At 48.3% G+C, this 23,826-nt stretch overlaps 1 protein-coding gene across 3 annotated transcripts in view; it reads right to left on the bottom strand.

Moving 5' to 3' along the window:
- Positions 1 to 22,312: 22,312 nt before the first annotated feature.
- Positions 22,313 to 23,826, bottom strand: part of RALB (RAS like proto-oncogene B) — a 45,098-nt gene continuing 43,584 nt past the window's right edge. For all 3 annotated transcript variants that reach the window (XM_017500266.2, XM_037728409.1, XM_037728410.1), the window contains one exon: positions 22,313 to 23,824. In XM_017500266.2, coding sequence (XP_017355755.1) covers positions 23,705 to 23,824 — 120 coding nt within the window. In that variant the 3' untranslated portion in view covers positions 22,313 to 23,704. The remainder of the gene's footprint in view (positions 23,825 to 23,826) is intronic.

The following is a 23,826-nucleotide window of genomic DNA, read 5'->3' as shown; positions in this document are numbered from 1 at the left end:
AGGGGTCCACCTGGGCTGTGTGGTCTCCCGGCCGGTGCCCAACGCTCAGACAGACACCAACCGGCTTCACTTTGCACTGCCTCTGTGGCTCTGGGCAACTTACTTTTCTGTGTCTCTATTTCTTTGCCTATGAATTGAAGATAATAAATAAGGCCCACTGGAGGAGTTGTGTGGGCCCCAGTGGAGTGGCAAATGTAGGTAAAGGACTGACATGCCAGCGCCAGCCACCGTGGCGACTCCCCTGAGAAGCAGGTCACCGCAGTGGTTCAGAACCTGTTCCATCCTCCTCTGCTGCCCGAGGCACTCCAACACAGCACCCTCTCCCCACCATGCCCAGTCTCCAGGGCCGGAAAACAGATGTGAGCAGGACCATTCCTGGCCTCCCCGCTCTGCGGGGGCGAAGCGCAGGCCCACGGAGCTGTGCAGCAGAATCCACCCTCACGGCAGAGCCAGTGTAGACGCGTGAACCGGCTCCTGCACACGCCTTTTAAAACCCGAACGCCTTGGCCCCCATGTCCCCTCATATCTCTTGTGCCCTCCTCTGTACTGATATCACAAACAACAGCATCAGTCTGCCTTCGTTCTGCAGCTCTGTTTCCACACACTCATCCCATTATGTCTGAAAACAAAGCTTCCCAACTTTGCTCGGACTTCTCAGCCTACTTTTAAACACAGTACTAACGAGCACCTCCGAGTGGAGTGGAGGGCTTGTGCCAAGAGCGGGGCTTGGCCCAGAGCCCACCCCTTCCAGGCTTGGTCACAGGGTGAGAGGGTGGAGACACCGCAGACAGACGGACTGAGAAGGGCTGAAAAGGGGCCTGTCGCCTCCCCACCTTGCGGCTCCCACTGGTGGCAAACCTCCTCCCCATCCCCAGGGGCCTCGAGTGATCCTGCACTGCTCCAGGGCCCCCCTTCAGCAGACCCCCCGGCCTGCTGAGCCTGTCTCTTGCCCAGAACGCTTTATCCCCCCACCCCCCATCTTGTTCTCTGCTCTTGGGGGACAGAGCTGTGGAACCCCAGCAGGCAGGCCTCTGAGAGGCCCCGGTCACCCAGACCTGGACTTGAATCCCAGAGAGAAGAATGAACAGGGGCTACGCACATTTGATGTAAAACCGAGGTAAGGTGAAGAAATGCGAGGAGCTTGTGGGGTCACCAGGTTTGGGGCTCAAAGATTCAGGAAAGGAGGGACCCCAGGCCTTGACCTCCACTCCACACCTGGGGACAGGGGCCAGAGGCAGTTCCCTTGGAACCGCCAGCAACCGCACGCAGGGACACTCCCCACCTGACAACTAAACTGTGGAGTTCAATCAAGTCTCTCAAACCCACTGCAGTAACTGAAGACTGATTTTCCAGGGCAGGAAGAGGACAGGGACCTCCTGTCTCATGCTTTGTTGAACTGATGTGAAGGGAATCGGGCAGGAACCACGGAGGGGGAGAAACTGATTTCCAGTTCACAGGCAAGCGGGGGCCTGATGTGGAACTAATGGGGCTCTGCATCGTGGACAACTAAGCCTGGAGGGGGCACCATCCCTGGTTATCCCAGAAAAGAGAAGAGGGACTAGGCAGACAGCTCTCCATCCCTGTGGCGGCCTCCCCTCTGCCTTCCATAGCCAACACCCCACCTCCACCCGCTGCTTTCCACCCCCAGCCCTGTTGGTTCTGAAAAGTTTAGTTGTTATCCAGCAGGAGGATGAGGAATGGTTTAGAGCAGAGTCATTAAACTACAGCCTGTGGGCCAACGCTGGCCCACCCCTTGTTTTTCTAAATAAAGTTTTATTGAAACAGTCACACTTGTTCCTTTACATATTGTCTGGAACTGCTTTTCACTTTGAGGAGCTGCAACAGAGACAGTGTGGCCTGTGACACCAAAAGTATTTGCCATCTGGTCCTTTCCAGAAAAGGTCTGCCAACCCAGGTTTACAGAAGGAGAAAGGAGGGTGCTTCCCACCTGCTTCCCTTGGGGAGTGGGAAGGAGTTGGTGGCAAAGCACAGGCTCTTGGCAGTAGGAACCAGGGCAGCCCTGTGTCAGGCTCACAGCTGAAGGCCTCTGTGGGGATGCAGAAAGGGGAGCTTAGGAGTGCGAGGGAGCTGAGGCCCGTGCCCAGAAAGGATGGGGCAAGGGCAGGGAGAAGACAGCTGGCACAGAGGGGACTCAGGGTTGCCCCTTGCAGACTCAGTTCAGGCAGGAAAGGCTTCGCTAAGGAGGAAGGTCATGGGCTTAAACTTTTTCAGGAAAAAAGGACAGAGTTCCCACAGGCAAGAATGAGTGGGGAGAGCAGGCAGGCGTGGGCCTTGAGCTTGGGCTACTTGGGACCTGCGTGACCCACAAACCCCACCCCTGCCAGGCAAACCCCACCCCTCTGTGGCTTCCCTACTGCCCTTGCTGTACCAGGGGACCCAGCTACCAATCTCAGCTCCAGCTGCTGTCAGATACCCCCATCAGGAAGACAGTGGCCCCCTCACAGCTGGCCCCTCCCTTCCTCTTGCCACCCCAGCCGGACTGATCTCTCCTGCTTCCCAATGTCTAGTAGGGGGACTCCTCCACCAAATCCCCCAAGTCAGAAGCACCAGATGTCCCGAGGCCTCTTTCTCCTTCCCCAGCTTACAATAAGTCACCTCGAAGTCCCTCCAAGCCTCCTAGTGTGCTTCTGAAATCCATCCGGATATCCTCCCTGGCTCTGGCCACCCCGCCCTGTCTCCCAGCCAGAGCAGCCCTCCTCTGTGCTAACTTGCAGCGTTGCACATCTGCTCAGCCAGCGGCAGCACTCGAAGGCTTCCTCGCCAGCCGATCTCCTGGGCCCTGGCATTCAGGCCACCCCTCTGGCCCTCGCCAGGCCCCCACCCCAGCACAGCCAGGCCCCGTCTCCACTTTCTGCAGAATGCTCCAAGCAGAGGCTTTGGGGCCACACAGCAGCTATGGGAATTCGGACAAGTTAGCCCTCCTCCCAGGGCCTCCGTTTCCTTACCCCTAAAACGACGACAGCGCCAGCCGGGGCCAAGGCCACTGTGAGGATGCAAAAGGCTGTTGTTCGCATCGCTGCTATTTCTGTCCCTGCTCGTGCCTCTGTGCTCTCTTCTGCACCATTCCATGACCACTCACTGAGCAAAAAGGCATGGGCTGCCCAGGACCTCAGGGAGGGGCGTGAGCTGGAGCTGGCCATCATGTTACAAGGGCCACAGGGCTGCTGCGGGCACTTCAGCCCTGGGTGGGGGTAGGAACCAGCGTCTGGCTTTGCCTGGGGAAGCAGAAGGGCAAAGCTGGGTGAAATGTGCTGTGTACTATGGTGGGCAGGGTGGTGACAGGTGCAGTCAGGGCCAAAGGCACAGCACTGGGAACGCAGAAAAGCGACAGGCACACGATGGGACTGCAGAATGTGCAGGTAACAGCCGGGAGCCCAGACAAAATGGCACTCTGTGGATGGCAGCCAGGGACACAGAGGAGGTGCCCTCTGCAGAAGGGGCCTCTAGCTCCCCAGCCTCACCCCCACTCATCACTGGCCCCACTCATCACTGTGTGGTCATGGTGGTGTCCCCCACCTCCAGGGATGGTCAGCTGAGGGGTGACATGGCCAGCTCTGTGCAGCAGCGAGCTCACACTGGCATTAGAGTGAAGGCCTGTCCTAGAGACCGGAGCATCAGTGTGAGAGGTCAGGGAAAAGACAGTCAGTGGCCCAGGCGTGATATTGTGCAAGCCGGACCGTGGCACCGCAGGGCAGTGGAGGCCACTCAGATGGAGCACACTTGACAGATCATGAGAAAGGACAGCACGATTCGGTGACGGTCACCAGGGGCCAGGCCATAGGAAGAATGAGGACACCCTGCAGGCAGCCCAGCTCCTGTGGCGCTTTTGGGTGGGAGGCCCCCCTCAGCCAGCAGGTGAGAGAGAATCCATCCCAGAAGCTGTCACCAGGGAGAAAAAATGAACTTCACTGAAGCCCCTGGAGTGAACAGTGTTCAAGATAGAGTTGGGAAGGCCTGGGGGTGAGGAAGGCACAAATTGTGGTCAGTTGTTCAAGGACAGAAAAGGTCGGGAAAACACTGCCCTGGGTGATTTGCCTCCTACATAACAAAGGTTTGCTCCAAGGCTAGTGCAAGCCGGCAGGGAGTCCAGCGTCCCCCGTGAGCCCAGCCACATCAGCCGCACAAGCTCCACCTTCGCACCGCTTCACAAGAGCTTGCTCTGTCTGGCTGTGGCTGTTAAAAGTGCACCTGGCTTTCTGCAAAATAAAACCCGGCGGGGTGCGGTGCTTCACGCCTATAATCCCAGCACTTTGGGAGGCCAAGGCAGGTGGATCGACTGAGGTCAGGAGTTCGAGACCAGCCTGACCAACATAGTGAAACCCCATCTCTACTAAAAATACAAAAAATTAGCTGGATGTGGTGGTGGACACCTGTAATCCCAGCTACTTGGGAGGCTGAGGCAGGAGAATTGCTTGAACCTGGGAGGTGGAGGTTGCAGTGAGGCAAGATTGCACCGTTGGACTCAAGCTTGGGCAACAAGAGCAAGACTCCATCTCAAAATCAATCAATCATTCAATCAATCTCCAGTTGAGGGATGAAAGAAAGTGCTTTGGAGCTCGTCCAGGGACCCATCGCATACAAGTGGGGAAGGAGGAGGCCTGGAGAGGTACAGCTAGGGAGGGAAGGAGGGCCGGGGGAGGCTGACACAGTACCCGCATCCATGAAGAGCAGAAGCCCCAAGGTGTCTTTCCATGCACGGTGCCATGAGGATCTGTGATTTCAGGAGTGCAGAAGGAAAGACACAGGGCAGGAGAGGAGAGGTGTGAACATCTATGGCAGGGCGAGTCCAGCTGCTGGTAGCTGGGTGACGCGGAGCTGCTCTGACAAGCCTGCGTGGAAATTTAAGGCAGCATACGGTCACCGCTTCATTATGCGCAAGTGGCTTTCCTCTGCCAGCTCCTCCCTAGTTCCTGGAGGCAAGGCTGAACTACAGGGTCTGGAAGGATAGCCCATTTCCCAGACCCCCCACCCCCAGCAGTGAGGGACAGCCTGCTCCACAGCACAGCTCTAGGTCAGACACACGTGGCTGGAACACTGAGGAAGGACAAAACGACATAAGACAAGATGGTCTTCCACCACCTGCCAAGCAGAATGTGCCAGAAGTGCCCCGTGGTCCAGCTCACAGGTCACGGTCACAACCCACCCAGAGGACAGCCTGCGGGTGGGAGTGATGAGTCCCCGGCCCCCACCGGCTGCCCCAGACCTCTGAGGTCAGCTCGTCTGGGTGCGAGAGAGCAGCCCTTGTAAAGGCGATAGCCTCCTATCACAGCCAGTGGGGCCGGTGGCGGCCACTGCACAGGCTGCTGTTGACGGGCGGGATGTTTCTTGGACTCAAGGTCTGCTCCTCTCTGGGGGGGCAGTGGAGCCCGGTGCCCCCGGGGCGGGCGTGCCTGCGCCTGGCTGTGGGGTCGCCCTGCGTCTGTTTCACCTGGAGGAAGAGTCTGCTGGGATTCTGGCTAAGGCCTGGGGCCTCCCTTTACTCTCCAAACCTTTCCTCGGTAAACAGTGTGGGAACAGAACTCCTATTCATTACGATACAAACTGATTAATGCCTTAAAAACGCGGCTGAAACCGCCGGCCCTCACCAGCAGCGCGGCTTAGGTTGTCTGCGCCACTCTCCGAAGGAAAACTTCCCTCCAAGGGTTTGTGTATTGTTCGCCCTTCTTCCTGGCACCTACGCAAGATCCAAAGCCTGTAATTACGCAGGTCATGAAACGAAACAACTGCACTGCGGCCTTTTTTAAAGGGAGTGATTCGCAGGGCGCTGTCCTCGCGGAATCGCTTTGCAAAGTGCTGTCAGTTACCTCCGCGGAGGAGGGCGCAGGCAGCGTTTTCTCGGGGAAAAAACGGACTTTCTCGTGGTCACTAGGTGGCGCTAGGTGTTTACCAAAACGCCCGGCAGCTTGCGCTTTGGTGAGCTGGGGACTTAGGACATTAAAATGTCATTTTTCTATGCAACTACCGTGGCGCCAAGCGGCAGTGAAGGCCACCCAGACGGAGCACACTTCTACACATAAAATGGATTTACACATAAAATTTTACACATCAAAAAGAATTAGAGGGTGCTATGTTATGAGAAGCACCTGGAAGTTTCATAGTGGAAGAAGCGCCCCATATGTGGGCAGGAAGGAATCCGTGTCTCTAAGTGCGGAGAATGGGAGGAAGGGAGCGGGTAGAGGAACCCTTCGGAACCTGGGGCGCCACGTTCCTGTTCGCCCCTATCCATCTCCCGACCTGAGCAGTCCTGGGAATGCGGAGACCAGCACCCTCCGCTGCACAGCTAAGATCACTGTGCCCAGGGACCCACGTACCAAGAAGCAATGCTGGTACCAGCTCTGCCCACCAGCTGGGGTTGCCAGGGGATGTGAAAGGATTCTGAGAAGATAAAGCAATCTTCAGACATTGTTAGGATTGTTTTGTTATTTATTATCAGAAAACAGACATAAACTGAAGAGATGGACATAAAGCATTGGCTGTGTGATAGGTCTTTTTCAAACTCATGTTATCTGACACTTTTTAACACACATCGGCATTGACAGAAGTTCTTTCTCCAATAACTTTAGAAAGAAATCATGGCAGGGGGTATAAGTGTGTATATGGTAATCAAGCATACAAGATCACCAGAGCCCAGAGTAGCCCCAATCCAGCCACCCAGCCTCAGGGATGGTGAATGAAGCCTTAGGGCCAGGGTCTGCCAGGCCACAGCGGAGTCACCTGTGAGGCTTCCATCTGCACATGGAGAGGAAGAGCTACAGGTCCCCAAACAGCTTCTAATTACAGGAATCACTGGCTCAGTTCACGGCTCATCAATGATGAACTAGAAGAGGAAAGCTACTTGCTTATTTCCAAACAAACCACAGGGAAAAAAAACACATAAGGAGTGAGAAGTTTATTAAAGCAGCATGTTTTTTAAAAAGAAGTCTAATTTTTCTAGTTATTCTTTTTTAGTAAAGACAGGGTCTCATCATGTTGCCCAGGCTGGTCTCAAACTTCTGAGCTCAAGTGATCCTCCCACCTCTGCCTCCTGAAGTGCTGAGATTACAGGCACGAGCCACTGCGCCAGGCCGAGAAGTCTAAATGTAAAGGAATTGGGTCACAGGGTTCAGGCAGCAGCATGGATCTCTAGGATCTTCCAGAGCCAACCTAAACTTTCAAAAGAAACAATTTCTGTGCATATATGTAGCATTTGCCAAAGATTGTTTTGACCTGTAGTATATAAATGTTTTGTTCTCAACTATTTGAATTTTAAAAATCATGTTTCCTATTCAAATAAGCCCAGAAAATACTGAATTAAAAATAAAGTGTTCTAATGAGGGCTTTGAACCTCCAAAAAGGAGGAGTCTAACATGAACATGCAATGTTCCATGAGCATATTCCATCATAAAACCCTTGTTTCCTGAAAAACCAATTTGAATTTCTGAGAACTAGTACTTTGAGCTATATTTTTTGAAGAACACTATCCCAATTCAATGGAACATGCAGGCCAGTGCGGACAAGCAATCAGGCTGTGGCACCAATGATTTCCTGGCATTTGAATAAAAACAGTCAGTAGAGGCTAGGCCCAGTGGCGCATGGCTGTAATTTCAGCACTTTGGGAGGCCGAGGTGGGAGGATCACTTGAGGTCAGGAGTTTGAGACCAGCCTGGCCAACATGGTGAAACCCTGACTCTACTAAAAATACAAAAATCAGCTGGGCATGGTGGTGCACACCTGTGATCCCAGCTAGCTGGGAGACTGAGGCAGGAGAATCGCTTGAACTCGGGAGGCGGAGGTTGTAGTGAGCTGGGATCAGGCCACTGCACTCCAGCCTGGGTGACAAAGTGAGACTTTGTCTAAAAACAAACAAATCAGCCAGCAGAGTTTGGATGAAACAGTAGCAACAAGTCAAGTCGAATACATGATGGGGAGGAGGAAGGATGCTCAAAGAGTTCATCAAAAATGTACAGTTAGGAATGCAAAGACCCCAAATTTGTCATTAAACCTTTTCAGTGACCTAGCTAGGCCTCTGTGCTAGGGTGTAGTCATCAATATGGGACTCTCAATCTATAGAACAGGTTTCTGAAAAGTCATACGCAAATGAAGCATTATAAGCAAATAAGCCTGAAACACAAGAGAAGCAACCCTATTTAAAATAGCTGCAGCACCACAATGGAACTCTTTGTAATGTGATTACAGCCCGGTGTGTGTTTGGGCAGCCCACACCTGTGCTTTGTTCTCCTTTGATCCTAACCACAGTCCTGGGAGAGGGTAGCCCCAGAAGTTGAGCACCTCAAAAACTGAGAGAATTGCTTACTGCCTTCCTCATTTTACAGATGAGGAAGGTGAAGCACAGAAAAGTCAAGTGAGACTGGGCGCGGTGGCTCACGCATGCAACCCCAATGCTTAGGGACGCTAGGGCAGAAGGATCACCTGAGCCCAGGAGTTTGAGACTAGCCTAGGCAACATAGCGAGACCCCATCTCTACAAAAAAAATAAAGCAATTAGCTGGCCACACCTGTTGTCCCAGCTACCGGGAGACAGAGCCAGGAGGATTGCTTGAGCCAGGGAGGTTGAGGGTGCAGTGAGTTATGACAACACCAGGACACTCCAGCCTGGGTGACAAGTCAGACCCGACCTCAAAAAAAACAGCCTGGGTGACAAGTGAGACCCGACCTCAAAAAAAAAAAAAAAAAAAAACCAGCCAAGCGACTTTTTCCTTTAAATTAGAAAGACAAAGTTCTCATATGCAGTGTTAAAGATTTTTGTAAAACTACTGTTAATTCTATATGTCAAAACTTTTTTGTAGCTTCAGAAAACTGGGAATGCTACTTTAAAAAGAGATGAGAAAACAGCTATTGAAAAGTTGATTTTATTATGCGTTAAAAGTAATGAAAAATCAGTAAATGTGTTATTACTCATCCTGAGGAGCTGAGAGAGTGTCCAAAGAATGCCAATGGCAATCCTGAAGCAGACTACCCAAAGCACCCCCTTACCTAGAGAAAGCGGATCTCATGAGTAGCTTACATGTTTTTATACAACGTTTACTGCGGTGTGAACTCCAGCAAATTCCTGTCGCCCCTCGGTCTCAGATACCCTGGGCCTGCAATGCCAGGGACCCCTTGGCACAGGTGCCCAGAGACACAGCATGAAGGGGCTGCCATGCTTCGAGCTGGGCAAGCTAACACACTTCTAGCCACAGCAGCCTAGGCCCAGAACTAAGTCCTGATCCAAAAGGAGCCACCCTGGCCTTCGGGGTCTGCTTTGCGTGGGAGAGTGACTAGCCCACTGTGGCAACAGAGCCTGGGGTAGCTCCTGAGCCCCACCTCCTGGTACTCACATGGGCCTTTGTGCAATTCTCTCCCCTCTAGTGTGGGCGGGACCTGTGACTCACTTCTGCTTCTAACCAATAGAATACGGCCAGTGTGATGAATGGCACTACATCTTGACTACATTATGTTACAATTTGCTGGCCATGAAGAAGGCAATTGCCATGTCATGAACGGCTGTGGGGAGGGCCACAGGTCAGGGAACCATGGGAGGCCCTAGAAACAGAGGGCAGCCTCCTCTAACAGCCAACAAAAAACTAAAACTATTTATTTATTTATTTTTGAAATGAGTCTCGCTTTGTTGCCCAGGCTGAAGTACAGTGGTGCTGTCTCGGCCCACTGCAACCTCTGCCTCCCAGGTTGAAGCGATTCTCCTGCCTCAGCCTCCCGAGCAGCTAGGATGACAGGCACCTGCCACCATGCCCTGCTAGTTTTTTTGTATTTTAAGCAGAGACGGGGTTTCGCTATGTTGGCTAGGCTCGAACTCCTGACCTCATGATCTACCCACTTCAGCCTCCCAAAGTGCTGGAATTACAGGCATGAGACCTAAAACTCACTTTTATAGCTGCAAGAAATTGAATTCTGGGAGCTTGGAAGTGTGTTCTTCCCCTGCCGAGCCTCCAGAGAGGAGCGCCCAGCTGACACCTTGGCTGCAGCCTTGTAAGACCCAAAGCAGTGGACCCAGCTAAGCAGTACCCACATTCCTGACCCACAGAAACTGTAAGATATCATCATAAATATGTGTTTTCTGAGCCACTAAATTTGTGCAGCAAGAGGTAACTAATACATCGACCAAGCAAGGGTGTCCAATGTTCCGACATTGCACTTGACGTGTACAATCAGTCAGCAGTCACAGCAGCAGAGCAGACGTGGCAAATGCAAGAGGAGGTGCTGAGTCACAGAGGAGCTGCTGGCAGGGAAGAGAACGCCGGGTGCCTGGCCTCGTGGGGGCAGGGGACAGCCTGTTCACCGGAGTCCTGAGGCATCCTGCACGACATTCCAGTCCTGCATGGGGCTGGCTCTCACAGGCACCCTCCCCCAATTCACTTCCTTTCTATAAACCTGCACATCTCCCTGCAGCCTCTGTGTCGGTGCCATGAGCGTTCCAGTCACCTGCTGGGGACACCTGGAAGTCACTGTGGATCCCTCCTCTTTCAGCCTCATCTATCATAAAGTTTTTCTGATTTTATTTCTTAAACATTTCTCAACTCCAAACCCTTCTTTGTTATTCCTGGGCCACTGCTCAAACCTTCATCTTCAAATATCTCCGTTAGCCAAGTGCAAGAGTCAAAGTGAGCGCACTTTCTCTAGCCTTGTGTTTAGACGTGTGCCCCACCCAAATCTCACGCTGAAGGTAATCCTTGGCGTTGGAGGCAGGGCCTCGAGGAGGTGACTGTCATGGGGGCGGAGTTTACACGAATGGCTCAGCACCATCCTCTCAGTGCTGTCCTCATGACGGTCTCATGAGATCTGGTGGGTTAAGTGTGTGGCTCTTGGCCCTTCGTGCTCTTGCTCCTGTTTTCACCATGTGACTTGCCTGTCTGTTTCACCTTTCTCCCTGAGTAGAAGCTCCCTGAGGCCTCCCCAGAGGCAGATGCTGCCAGGCTTCCCGTATAGCCTGCAGAACCTCGAGCCAATTAAACCTCTTTTCTTATGAATTACCCAATCTTAGGTATTTATTTATAGAAATGCAAGAATAGCCTGACACACACTCTTATTAAAATATTGCTAGTGGACGGCCAGGCACATTGGCTCAGGCCTATAATCCCAGCACTTTGTGAGGTTAAGGCGGGTGGATCTCTTGAGCCCAGGAGTTCCAAACCAGCCTGGGCAGCATGGCAAAACCCTATCTCTACAAGAAATAGAAAAATTAGCCAGGTGTGATGGTGCACACCTGTAGTCTCAGCTACTCAGGAAGCTGAATGGTGCACACCTGTAGTCCCAGCTACTCAGGAAGCTAAGCAGAGGATCACTTGCACCACAGAAGACTTTGTCTCTTAAAGTCTTGACCTCTTAAAGTTTTTTAAGAGGTCAAGGCTGTAGTGAGCCAAGATTGCACCACTGCGTTCCAGCCTGGGTGATAGAGTGAGACCCTGTCTCAAAAAAAAAATAAATAAATAAAATAATATATATATATATAACTTTTTAAATATATATATATTTATATATATTACTGGTAATATATATACATTTTTTTTTACTGGTAATAAACCCGTGTGTGTGTGTGTGTATTGCTAGCGGAGATAATCATCATCATATACTGTTTTATTCAGCATCTACCATAAGTTAAATCCTGCATATAAATATATATACACACTCATTAAATGTTTCCAAAGACAAAAAAGTAAAATGGCATCATCCCCACTTAAGAAAAACTGTGAGAAAATGATGCTTAGAGAGACTGAGTCTCATAAACGGGCACAGAGCTCCATTGCTAAGACTCAGGCTGCCCTATTCAAAGCCTGCATTCTTTCCTCAAGCTGCCCCTGACCCTGATACAAACAATCCTTACAACCTGCCTGGCAGCTCTGAGTCTTCCCTTAAAGATGACGTCTGCAGGTGGCAGCAGGTGGAGGGCAGGTGTGAACAGAGGTTGCTTAGATGTATTTGGGCTCCAGTGTGGTCCACTACAAGCCACTCCCCAAAGGCACTTCAAAACAGAGTTGGGTCCCCTTCCACACGAGACTTCCCGGAGCCTGCCGCCATCTGGCCTCCCCAATCTTCCCTCAGGATGGTGTGACACACACAGACGGCTGCTTCACTGCTTCTTCTCTTGATAATGCTCAGAGTCTTCTTCTGTCTTGAACAAACTTCCTCTTTTCTTCGCCTTCCTCTCTATTTTCCCACCCTTCAAGACTCATCTCGCTGTCACTTCCTCTAAGAAGTCTTCCTTCCTTCCCTTACCAGACTGGGTGACTTATTCCTAACACTGCTAGAATACAGTATTATTGCACACAATGTCAGTTGTGCTAGCTAGTGTATTACTTTTATCAGCATACATGTTCATCTTCACTAGCAATGTGGAGACTCCTGAGTCAGGGCTGTATTTCATTTTGTATCTCAGTGCTTAGCCCAAAGCATGAGACAGAGCAGGATACTGGTCAAAGTGATGCTCCTGCCCAAGAAATGACCAGCAGTACTAGAAGTTTAGAAGGTAATGAAAGGCAAGGCTCATGTTTACTTATCCTTGAAGCCCTACTATCACCCACGTTAGCAGTCACCTGGCACGGGAGTTTCCACAAATAACCACTAGGCAAATATTCTTTGCTTAACTGCCTCTACAGACCTACCCAGGAGCTTGCCTGGCTCGCCCTCCTTCCAGGGTAGGAGAGTCCATTTGTGTCTCTGACAGCCTCGTTCACCTGCTACGCATGCTTTCCTGCTGACCGGACTGCCTGGTGGACACTGAGAAGCCTCTGGATACACACTCCCGTGCCCCGGGAAGCTCCTGTACGCCTGATGAGGCAGAAGAATGACCTCTAGTGGTCCTCGCTGGCTTTGTTCATCCATGAAGCACCGGAAGTGGGAGGGGTGTTTTCAGTGGGAAATGGTGCAGTAATTCAAAAATAACTGTCTAGAAAGAGCGCTCATCAATACACAAGAACTCTGGCAATCGCAACAGAATAAACAGCCATAGAACCACAGAGTAAATATTAAATATACCTCTTTATTATTGAGAATAAACTAATACAGCAGTAAAATGTTTTATAAATCTTTTGAAGTCTATGAAATTTTCAACCTTCAAAATGCTTTAAGAAGCTCTCATGAACATTCCAAATAATACAGACAACAGGTACATCACAGTGTACAGCTCTTCAAAGGCATATTTTTAAATAACTCATCTAAAAAATAAACTCTGCCCCCCACCACCTGCCCCAGCTAGAATTACTATGATTTTACAGTAAGATATTTTGGAAAAATAATCTATTAAAACCAGGCTCCAGTTCTGCCAACACCACACGACGGTTCTGTATCTGTCAGCATACACTCTCCTTAAATGGAACATTTAACTTATCCCATCTACCAGTTCCCCCAAAGGCAGTTTGTTTCCATGTAAATTCAAAGTTGATCAAATCAGTTGTGATATATTCATTTTCTGATTTGATTAATGAAAAACCTTTGAAGGAAGGAGGACAGCACTTGTTTTTCTAATTAACAGGTAAAGTACAAAAAGTTTCTTTTGTTAAACAGAAGTTCTACGGGATTACTTTCTCCCTGATTTAGCTCTGAACTAAAATTCATAACTACCTTTGTGGTAACACTCAAAGTTCATCTCCTGTAGGTGTTTGCTAAATTGCTTGCTTATAAACCCAGAGCCTCTGAAATATCCTGACATATTCTCTTCACCGACCTAGGGCACTCATTTCAGTTAACTACTCATTCAGTGCAACCCGGACCAAGCTCCTCCACTGCAGGCTCTGCCCAAGTTTAAATCCTGGACCCAGCATTCGTAAAACCTTAGGGAAGCTCTGAGCCTTCAATCACAGGCTGGCAGAGCAAGCCCGCCCTCTGGATTAGACACCCATGAAGCCTGTACCATCAATATGGAAGGCAATGAAACATGCCAGACAGAATAATTTCAGGTTCACACAGGAGGTGAGTTTCACACACTTAACACATCTTCCTTGCACACTTTGCGTGTGCAGGCACTTGGCTGGTTTATTCTTACAGTTAGACATGTACATTTCACATACATTTCAAGAAGGAACTTGGAAAGAAATTTCAGTTTCTAAAGTTGCTTTCTAGTCACAGGTGAGTGGTCTCTTGCCTATAGCATGGAAATATCGCTAGAAGACTTTTATGCAAGACAGCCAGAATATGGAATGCAAGGCTGTCTGTCACAGGTTACCCACAAAGCCTATATAATCAATACTTCTTGTGAAAGCACCTGCAGTTGACACTGACAGCCCCTTCTGTTGAAGGAGTCAGGTCCGACAAGGATGGACATGTGGGGGAGACCCTAACCCAGCCCAAGAGAATGCTCAGAAGGCAATCAGCACAGAGCGGAGGCAGATGACCAGGAGAAGCTCAAGAAGGCATGCCAGGGGTTCCAGGAAAAGAGCAGAGACATCTGAAAAGACGTCAAGAGGGTGACCGAGAGGGTGACCAGGAGGGTGACCAGCAGGGGTTTGGGCTGCTGTGCACAGTGTGGAACTTGAGATGTAGGACATCTGTGTGGAGGGAGGAGCACGTTTGGAGGGTTGTGGCCCTGAAAGGATGGGTAGAACTCTGTCAGAAACTGGAAGAGAGAAAGAGTCCAGGCGGAATGAACTGCATGAGAAAAGGTAAAGAGCGATGAGGGGAAGGAAGGGGCTCTGCACAGCATCCATCTTTCCAGTCACCTGTGAGGCCACTGTGACCACCTTCGTTCTACAGATGTGCTGGCTCACAAAGCCCACACGGGGCAGAGCTGAAATTCACAGAGCTGTGTGTGATTCCACAGCCAGAGCAACCTCTCTATGCCAAGCACAGGCACTGCTCAGGGAGGAGAGCGCTGAACAGCAAGGGAGCAGGTGGAGGGATGGCTGGTAGCCCGATGGGGTGAGGTCCCTGGGGCTTTGATGGAGTGTTCCCGAATCCCTACAGAGGAGAGGTCTGGAGGAACAGCTGGGGCGGGGGATGGAGGAGGCTTATGCAAAGCTGCATTTCCACAGCATGGGTGCGGCATGGCTCACTTAGGTGTGTGTTCAGCTGAAGCAGTGCCATCGTTTGCTCTAATGCTGGCTAAATTTCCTTCTGCAGGCAACAGGTGGGAGTACAGTCTGGGTGGTACTTACGCCAGCTGCCAGGGCAGGGGTTCCTACAGTGGACAGAAACAAGGAGAGACTTGGGTGGGAAAACCACCATGACTAATAGACCACATCCCCAAAGCGCGTGAGGTCAGGAAAACAAGGAGGGCAGAAGAGGAGACTGAAAAGTAGAAACAGAAAACTATGTTCTGGGGGCTACCAGGGAGAAGGCATGCCGGCCAGCAAACGTGAGGAAGAAAAGCAGGGCAGAAAAGAACGTGGAGGCAAGCTCACCACCACCGGAGCTAAGGGTGGGGAGCGGCAAGGCAAACGGCCAGTGTCTACTTTCAACTTAGCAGAAAACTCTCACTGAGAAAACAATCAGTTCTCAAATCTGGGTTTAGAGAAGTAGAACCTGGCTAGACTTCTGAGATCACTGCTCTAGCTCTTCCTTCACTATGCCTTTTGGTACCAGTCCTGAAAAGAGAGCTCCTGCTTTATAAAGAAACTCGAAGCACTTCCTCAAGGCGACGTGACTTTAAACTACTTCATTCAGTTCAGCAAACACTAAGATCCTGCAGTGAGTCCATATCCACAGGGGGCCTGGAGATACAGAGTGCCTGGTCTCTGTGCTCACGGGCCTCCTATGACAACAGGGACTGAGGGGAGCATGACGCAGCAGCAGGAGCCGTGAGGGGCTCATGAGGAGCGTCAGGAAAACCCGTCAGCGTGTCCAGGAGGGCTGCAGAGCAGCTACGCAGTACTTAAGGGTGAGGAGAGGGTCAGACACGGGCTTTACAAAGACATCGTATTGTTTGTATGCTATATGTTAATAAGCTTTTATTTTATTCTTTGAGTCTCGCTCTGTCGCTCAGGCTGGAGTACAGTGGCGCGATCTCAGCTCACTGCAACCTCTGCCTCTCAAGTTCAAGCGATTCTCCTGCCTTAGCCTCCCGAGTAGCTGGGACTACAGGTGCCCGCCACAACAGTGGGCAGTAAAGGAGTGAGACCCTGAGTAGGGAGAGAGGTGAAAGGAGAAAGCTCAGGCACGGGAGCACTGGCAATGCCATAAAGATTGGAAACGTCCTCTGACTGTGCAGGGGGAGGTCCCTGGTGACTGTCCCCTAACCAGCCTGGCAGAAGTGGAAGCGGACTGCAATGGGGACTGATTGTTTCTGGAACATGTGGCCCCTGCCCGGTGCCTGAGGTAAGGAATATGGCCTAACCATGAAAAGACAAAAAGAAGAAAGGGATTATTTTCCTACACCCATACAATTCAAGCATCTCTGCAGGAAAAAAAAAAATCCAACACATACCAAAAGCAATTTTTCTCTAATAAAGAACATAATTTGCACAGAATGAGTTGATAAGGTGGCCAATTGCACATGGAAAAGTGCTGACTTCAAGTTACGCAGTTGTCTTAGTCATCTTGACCCAGGAAGTCTCAATCTTTAAGGAAGCCCCACTCTGCTGCAGTCTCCACAGCCAGAATCGAGTCCCCAGTACGTCCCCCTCTTCCCTGGGTGCCAGCCCCTGCAGAATGCCTGCAGCCATCCCCCAGGCTGAGAAATCCTTGCCTGAGGCTACATTTCCAGCTGTGCCGAGACAAAGAAGCTTCATGGGTCAGGACATCATCTTGTCTGAGATTCTCACTCAAACCAACGTGTGGCTCATTAAGGCAGTCTAGACTCACAGAGTTTTACCATAGGATTAAAATAATGATAGCATACATGTGTTTTCACCAAGTAAATCAGATTTGAGGAAAGCTTTCATAGCTGTAACTATTGAAAATATACAAGAAGTAACTGATGACTTAGCCCATAAGAAGTTAACCAGTTTGTCCCTCGATTCCTGTGCAGCACTCACCTTGACATGTTTTTAACTACTAGAAATAAGCAAGCTTGTTCTTACATGTGAAGTTGATGGATGCTAACTTCCCTAAGGATTCCGGAACTTGAAGACCATTTAGTTATCTGGTCCTTCTTCACTGCCGCCTGAGAAGACTTGTGGAGGCTGCACTGCGGAGATGCAGCTTCGCCCTCCTGGTAGCTTCCGGAGCTGCAGCGGGTTCACCAACCCAGGTGGGAGGCCAAGTCCTCAGCTCCGCCAGGTGCTTCTCGGACACAACCAGAGGCCCCGTGCCAACTTCAACTACGTATCCTGACAGTATGTCAGTGTGACTGAACGTGTCTAGCTTGGTGGCATACAACCAAACAAGTAGAAATTCACAGCTAGTTGCACTGTCTCAGGACAAGCTCTAGCCCTTGAATTAGACAAACGCTGGGGTGGACGGGTGCTGGAGGAAATCTCTTTCTTCATTCACATCTGCTCAGAGAAGACCAGCCTCAAACCCAAAGGCCCAAATTAGTTTGAAAACTTTTACTGCATCCTTTCTAAAAAGTCCTCAAAGTAGGCCTCATGTAGCAACTTACAAAGGGAAATCAGAAAGTCTGCATGGGCAACATTCACCAAGGAGCAGGTAATTCACCAACTGCAGCTGGCAAGCAGGGTAGTCCAGAGCCCGAAACAAAAAATCTATAGAGCTGCTAACAGCACAGGTAAATTAGATTTGTTAACCATACAAAAACAAGAGAACACCCCAAGTCAGCTACATTTCTAAAAAGACAAAGGATGTACTACTCTACATAGGCAGTTCAGGTTGTACCTGCACTGGTAATAAAGAGATAAGGGCAAAGCATAGAAGTGAAATCAACACAGGCTTAGGGAAAACTGACAATTCCTTCACTTGGAAGTTGATATCAGAAGACAACTGGCCAGGCTGGTCACAGGGGCTCATACCTGTAATCCCAGCGCTTTGGGAGGCCAACGAAGGCGGAATGCTTGAGACCAAGAGTTCAAGGCCAGTCTGGGTGACATAGCAAGACCCCATCTCTGCAAAAACATTTAAAAATTAGCCAGGCATGGAGGTGTGCATCTGTATTCCCAGCTACTTTGGAGACTGAGGCGGAAGGACTGCTTGAGCCCTGGAGTTCAAGGCTGCAGTGAGCCATGATTGCACTACTGCATTCCACCGTGGGTGGCCAGGCAGGAGTCTGTCTCAAAAATTAAAGACAACTTGCCAGACCCAGTCTGACTCCAAATGCTGAGGTCCATACTCCTGCAGAACAGAGATTGCCACAGGCCCCCAAGTTCAAAATGACCCTGGCATAAAATCAAATCAATGTGTTCGCTCTAACCTTTACTCAATATTATCTGCAAAAAAAAAAAAAAAAAAGGAAATTCAAAGTATTTGTGACAATGAAACTAGGGCAAAATGGAAAGCTGAGCCCAAAAGTTTAATCTCTCCTGAAGGCTCTCTTCAAATAATAATATTTTAAAAGCCCGGCTGGGTGTGGTGGCTCATGTCTGTAATCCCAGCACTTCGGGAGGTTGAGGTGGGTGGATCACCTGAGGTCAGGAGTTTGAGACAAGCCTGGCCAACATGATGAAACCCCATCTCTACTAAAAAATAAAAATAAAAATAAATACAAAAAAATTAGGCCAATGTGGTGGCACATGCCTGTCATCCCAGCTATTTGGGAGGCTGAGGTAGGAGAATTGCTTGAACCTGGGAAGTGGAGGTTGCAGTGTGCTGAGATCACGCCACTGCACTCCAGCCTGGGCAACAAGAGTCAAACTCCGTCTCAAAAGAAAAAAAAAAAGCCCAAAGGGCAGAGAGAATGGAAAGGTCACTAGCTGATGTGTGAGTCTGACAAATTTATAAAAGCTGAAAGCCAGAAGTAAGCCGGTGGATGAGGAAGGAGCTGTCGAGGGGAGGGCTACTTCCCTAGCAGGACCGGCTCAGTCTGAACCCGCAGATGGAGCGGCAGAACCATGGCACGTGGCTAGAGACAGCCTAAGTAGAGGTCTATGAGGACACGGTCCACCCGACCCCTGCAGGCAGGTCTGTCCCTCACCATGGCTCTTCTCTTGGAAGAAACCGTCTAGAGCGAACCCAGGCATCCACCAGCCTGGCCATTGGCCCCTAGAGCACACCTTCCCTCGGTTAGCAATTAGGGGTTCCCAGCACTATGACTGGTTTTCTACCCATTCACCCCAAACTCAAGCCTATTTCACAAGCCCCACTCATGTACATGGAACTATAGCTGATTTTCTACTTCCTCGTAAGAATATGGCTGGACAACCAGGAATCATTAGATATGTGAGGAAAACTATGGCTTAAAAAATAAAGAACAAAGAAAAAGTGAATAAAATACAACTTTCAGAAGCTCTGACCTCCTTCCAAAGTCAATATATTGAATCCAAGGCTGCCAAGAACAGTTGCTATGAAAAAGGAACAAATAAAGACGAAAGCTTTTGTTCACACACACACGGTGATCAAGTGAAAAGAGAAAGTTGATTCCACTAGTGTAAGCACCTGAAGGGCAAGGAATTTGTCTGTTTTGCTCACTGCTTTATCTCAAGAACCTACAACTGTGCTTGGCAAATCACAGGTAATAAAACCCAGGGAGGGAAGATAAATTTGAGAGTAAATAAAGACAGAAAATAAAAGAACTAGATGGAGCAGATATGAATCTAGGAGGTCCCAAAGGTGGTAACAGGAGCTCTGGAAGAAGAAAACAGAAGCGATCGAATAATTTCTAAAATACATATTCTAGAACTGAAGAGGCAGGAGTCTTCGTTGGAAGCCTCTGCTGACTGCAAAGCAGGATGAATCACGAAAGAGCCACACTTAGATCCACACAATCCTGTCTGTTATGTCAAGTCCTTCCTGGAAAGGTCTGAGGTTGCAAATCAAGAAATAATGGCATAAGATGATTATTTAGAAATACAGGAGTACCCAATGAATGATCTGAGAGTAGGAAGGGTTAGAGGTGAGCTCTGAAGCTGGAGACCTCCATCACAAGAGCTTCTGGGCCACTGGACTTGAAAGCCCATGCAGTTAGAATTTTGATAAAATAATTTTAATAAACTTTTTAAATGAAAATATCAAGATCAAGTTTACTGCTATAACATTAACATATTAGTACTTTTCAAACACTGTTAAGCTACTATGATCTTTATTAGAAAGTAGCTTTTAGGCCAGGCATGGTGGCTCACGCCTGTAATCCCATCACTTTGGAAGGCCGAGGTGGGTGGATCACAAGGTCAGGAGATCAAACCATCCTAGCCAACATGGTGAAACCCTGTCTCTAGTAAAAATACAAAAATTAGCTGGGTGTGGTGGTGCACACCTGTAGTCTCAGCTACTCAGGAAGTTGAGGCAGGAGAACCGCTTGAACCTGGGAGGCAGAGGTTGCAGTAAGCCAAGATGGCGCCATTGCGCTCCAGCCTGGGTGACAGGGAGAGACTCCATCTCAAAAATGAATGAATAAATAAATAAATAAATAAATAAATAAAGTAGCTTATAGACCAACAGAGGTGACTTTCGTATTTCAATTGTCATTTAAATTATATGCCACAGTTGACCTAACCTAAAAGGCACATTTTCTCCTGCATTTTTATGTCATTGAAATCAGGATGAATTCATTGAATTGGCAGGGTTGTTAGTGATACATATTATGTTTATCTTATAATCAGTGATGTCTTAGATTTAATTAAAAAGGGCACTTGTAGAAAATTATGTCAAGATACTTTTCCCCACATTACTTGATGGAATCATAGATTGTTACATCTATTTCTAATTCTCTGCTCCTCCTTCCTTGTACGCCAACCGTATACTGGTGGTTGGGTTTCTTCCCGAACACTTCAGGGTCCTGGGACTGTCTCTTAGTCCAGCTGTCTCCTAGTCTGGAAAGCTCCTGTATCCAGCCCGCCTGTTCCTCACAGTGCTGGCTCCTTCTGGTCACCAAGTCCCAGTTTACACATCAGTCCCTCGGAAAAGCCTGTTGGCCACCCAATCTAAACAAGCTGTGTGCCCTAGAGACATTTTCTGTCCTATTACCCAGATTTTCATCAAAGCAGTTATCCTGGTGTCTTCATTTCTCCTTCCTTACTAAAACTTAAGCTCCAGGAGAGTGAAGATCTTGCCTGTCGTGTTCAACGCCACATCCCCAGCACCTAGAATGGAGCCCAACACCAACTAGGTGCTCCAATAATTCTAAAATAAACACGTTTAAAAACCAGTGCTAAGCTATGGATATAGTATCTAAACATTTAGTGAGTGTGTTTCAAATTAATAAGCAGCACGGCTTCATTATTTTCCAATGGCTAAGAATCGCATATGTACAAGTTATTTTGTTAGAAGATCCACTTCTGATGGCTATCCAATTAAATATAATTTTAGAAATATGCTAATAGACTATATCAAGTATAATTTCTATAGCATGAAACAACTTATAATACCTTTAATTCATTTGCACATATTCCAAATTTACCTTTTTTTTTTTTTTTTTTTTTTTTGTTATTATTTTTTTTTTTTATCAGAGTTGGTAGACTGCACCTCAGAGATAAGTTCTTCCCTGTGGCAGGTGGCCTGCAATTTTCCTTCAGATTCTTCATTCATTTTTTTTTTTTTTTTTTTTTTTTGAGACAGAGTTTTTCGCTCTGTCGCCTAGGCTGGAGTACAGTGGCTTGATCTCTGCTCACTACAACCTCCTTCTCCGGGGTTCAAGCGATTCTCCTGCCTTAGCCTCCTGACAGCTGGGATTACAGGCACACGCCACGATGCCCGACTAATTTTTGTATTTGTAGTAGAGGCAGGGTTTCACCATATTGGCCAGGCTGGTCTTGAACTCCTGACCTCAGGTGATCTGCCCACCTCAGCCTCCCAAAGTGCTGGGATTTCAGGCATGAGTCACTGCGCCCGGCTCAAATTTACCTACTCTTGACCAGAACTGATATTAAATAGATGGCAAGCTAGGATGAAAAAAAAACCTTGTTTCAAAAATTCAAGAGTGTCATTACCCACAACTTTTTTTTTGAGACGGAGTTTCACTCTTGTTACCCAGGCTGGAGTGCAATGGCGCGAACTCGGCTCACCGCAACCTCCGCCTCCCGGGTTCAGGCAATTCTCCTGCCTCAGCCTCCCGAGTAGCTGGGATTACAGGCACGCGCCACCATGCCCAGCTAATTTTTTGTACAACTTTTTAAATTTTAAGAAGAGATGGAGGAAATATAAATTTAAAATGACTGTTGATACTTATTTTATTTCCCACAGCTCAAGTATTAATTGAAGTAGTTTATCCTGAAAGATAAACCTGGCGAGAACAATAATGAATAACTGGTCATTCCTTCAATACTTGTATTCACATGTGTGACGAAAGGATAAAATAAAAAGGCTGAAATCCCAAGAAAGTCTATTTGTCTGCTTTGTTTTTTATTCAAAAAAAGCCCACGATCCTTTGGGAGGTGATACAGGATTGTCTTCCAGTCGGATCATAATTTCTGCAATCTCTGTGATAATCATAAATTCAAAAAGTTCCCGCTCTCCACAGCCCAATTCACTTTTGGCACCTATATATGAAATGTCACTTCTCAAAAATGGGAAAAAATGTGAATACTGGGCTTTTACCACAGTGCTCCTTTCCTGATGAGTATCTTTCTGCTTGCTAACTTTAGAATAGTGATACAAAAGATGAACAATATCCCATCAGTGAAAATCTTTTTCTAACTATCTGGCCATCTTAGAAAATAATTATATTAGAAACAGCAGTCAATTCTCAGAGGCAAAGGGGCAACAGCTTATTTCTCTCCACTTCTAACTTTAAATTGAGAATTACAGAGCAATTCTATGAGAGGTAGCAGAAGGTCTGGCATAGGCTCTGGCTTCACGATTTTAGAATACCACTTTAACTCATCACGTCTTTGGAAAGAGTGTGTGTGACACTTAAGAGGCTCACTAGACCTTTGAGTGCAGTGACGCTAATCAGAAAGGCACGTGCTTTCACCATTGGTGGAGAGGGAGGGGCCTAACCATAGGATGCCAATTAGGAGAGGACTTAGAAAAAGAACTTAAAAATATCTACATGAGTGGAAATGTGTGCCGTTTATAATGTACACTATTCTTGAGTCTTCACTTGGCCTGCCAAAAAAAAAGTTCCTACATAAAAATCAGGATGTTTACAGGAGAAAAATAACCAACACAGACTATAATTGGCCAGTATTTAAATAAGAGCAAAACAACTCACAACTTTCACTTTTCATATGTGAGGAGGAGTCAGAAGCTTAGTAGTGATCTATTTGGTGCAATCCAAATTAATTTTTTTAGCTCTGTTTCAGACCCACAGGGTACTGCCAAGAAACTTATCCAAAAACTTGATGGATTTTTCCATGTCCTTGGGGCTGAATGGATTTTTCTCACTTCTACTACTAAATTGATAAAAGTGGGAGGGCATCTTACTCCACTCCTTCCTCCAAAACCTACTACAACACCTGTAGTTCAAACGTTCTCTTTGTAATTAACACCTGTTTCCTACCTTGGCACTTTATACATCGTGAAGCTTTTGGGAAGGAAGAAGGGAGGGAGGAAAAAACCCACGACCTCCTGACAAAGCAGCAGTTCCACTGCATGGGCTTATTTCTCCTGCCAGCCACTGAGTCACAAATATTTTTCCCCATTTCAAGAAGTCTGAGTGAATGAAGCTGGGGAGAGCGGGAAGCACAGGCAAGAAGTCAACCACAGCCTTCTCTTTACCAACCCAGCCCTGTGTCTTTAGGGGCAACTGGCTTCATCCGTCACCTTGACATTCATAGTAAGCAACATCTTTCTTTAAAACTTTTCTTGTTCTTGCTGCTTTTCTTGCCATTCTTGTCTTTGTTTTCTGACATCTTCTTTGCTCTGATTTCTCTCATTAGGTCAAAGAACACCT

Source organism: Cebus imitator, unplaced genomic scaffold, assembly GCF_001604975.1.
Source record: "Cebus imitator isolate Cc_AM_T3 unplaced genomic scaffold, Cebus_imitator-1.0 Scaffold264, whole genome shotgun sequence".
Taxonomy (NCBI): domain Eukaryota; kingdom Metazoa; phylum Chordata; class Mammalia; order Primates; family Cebidae; genus Cebus; species Cebus imitator.
Note: the sequence above shows the minus strand (reverse complement) of the source record. Positions and strands in the feature narration are given on the sequence as shown.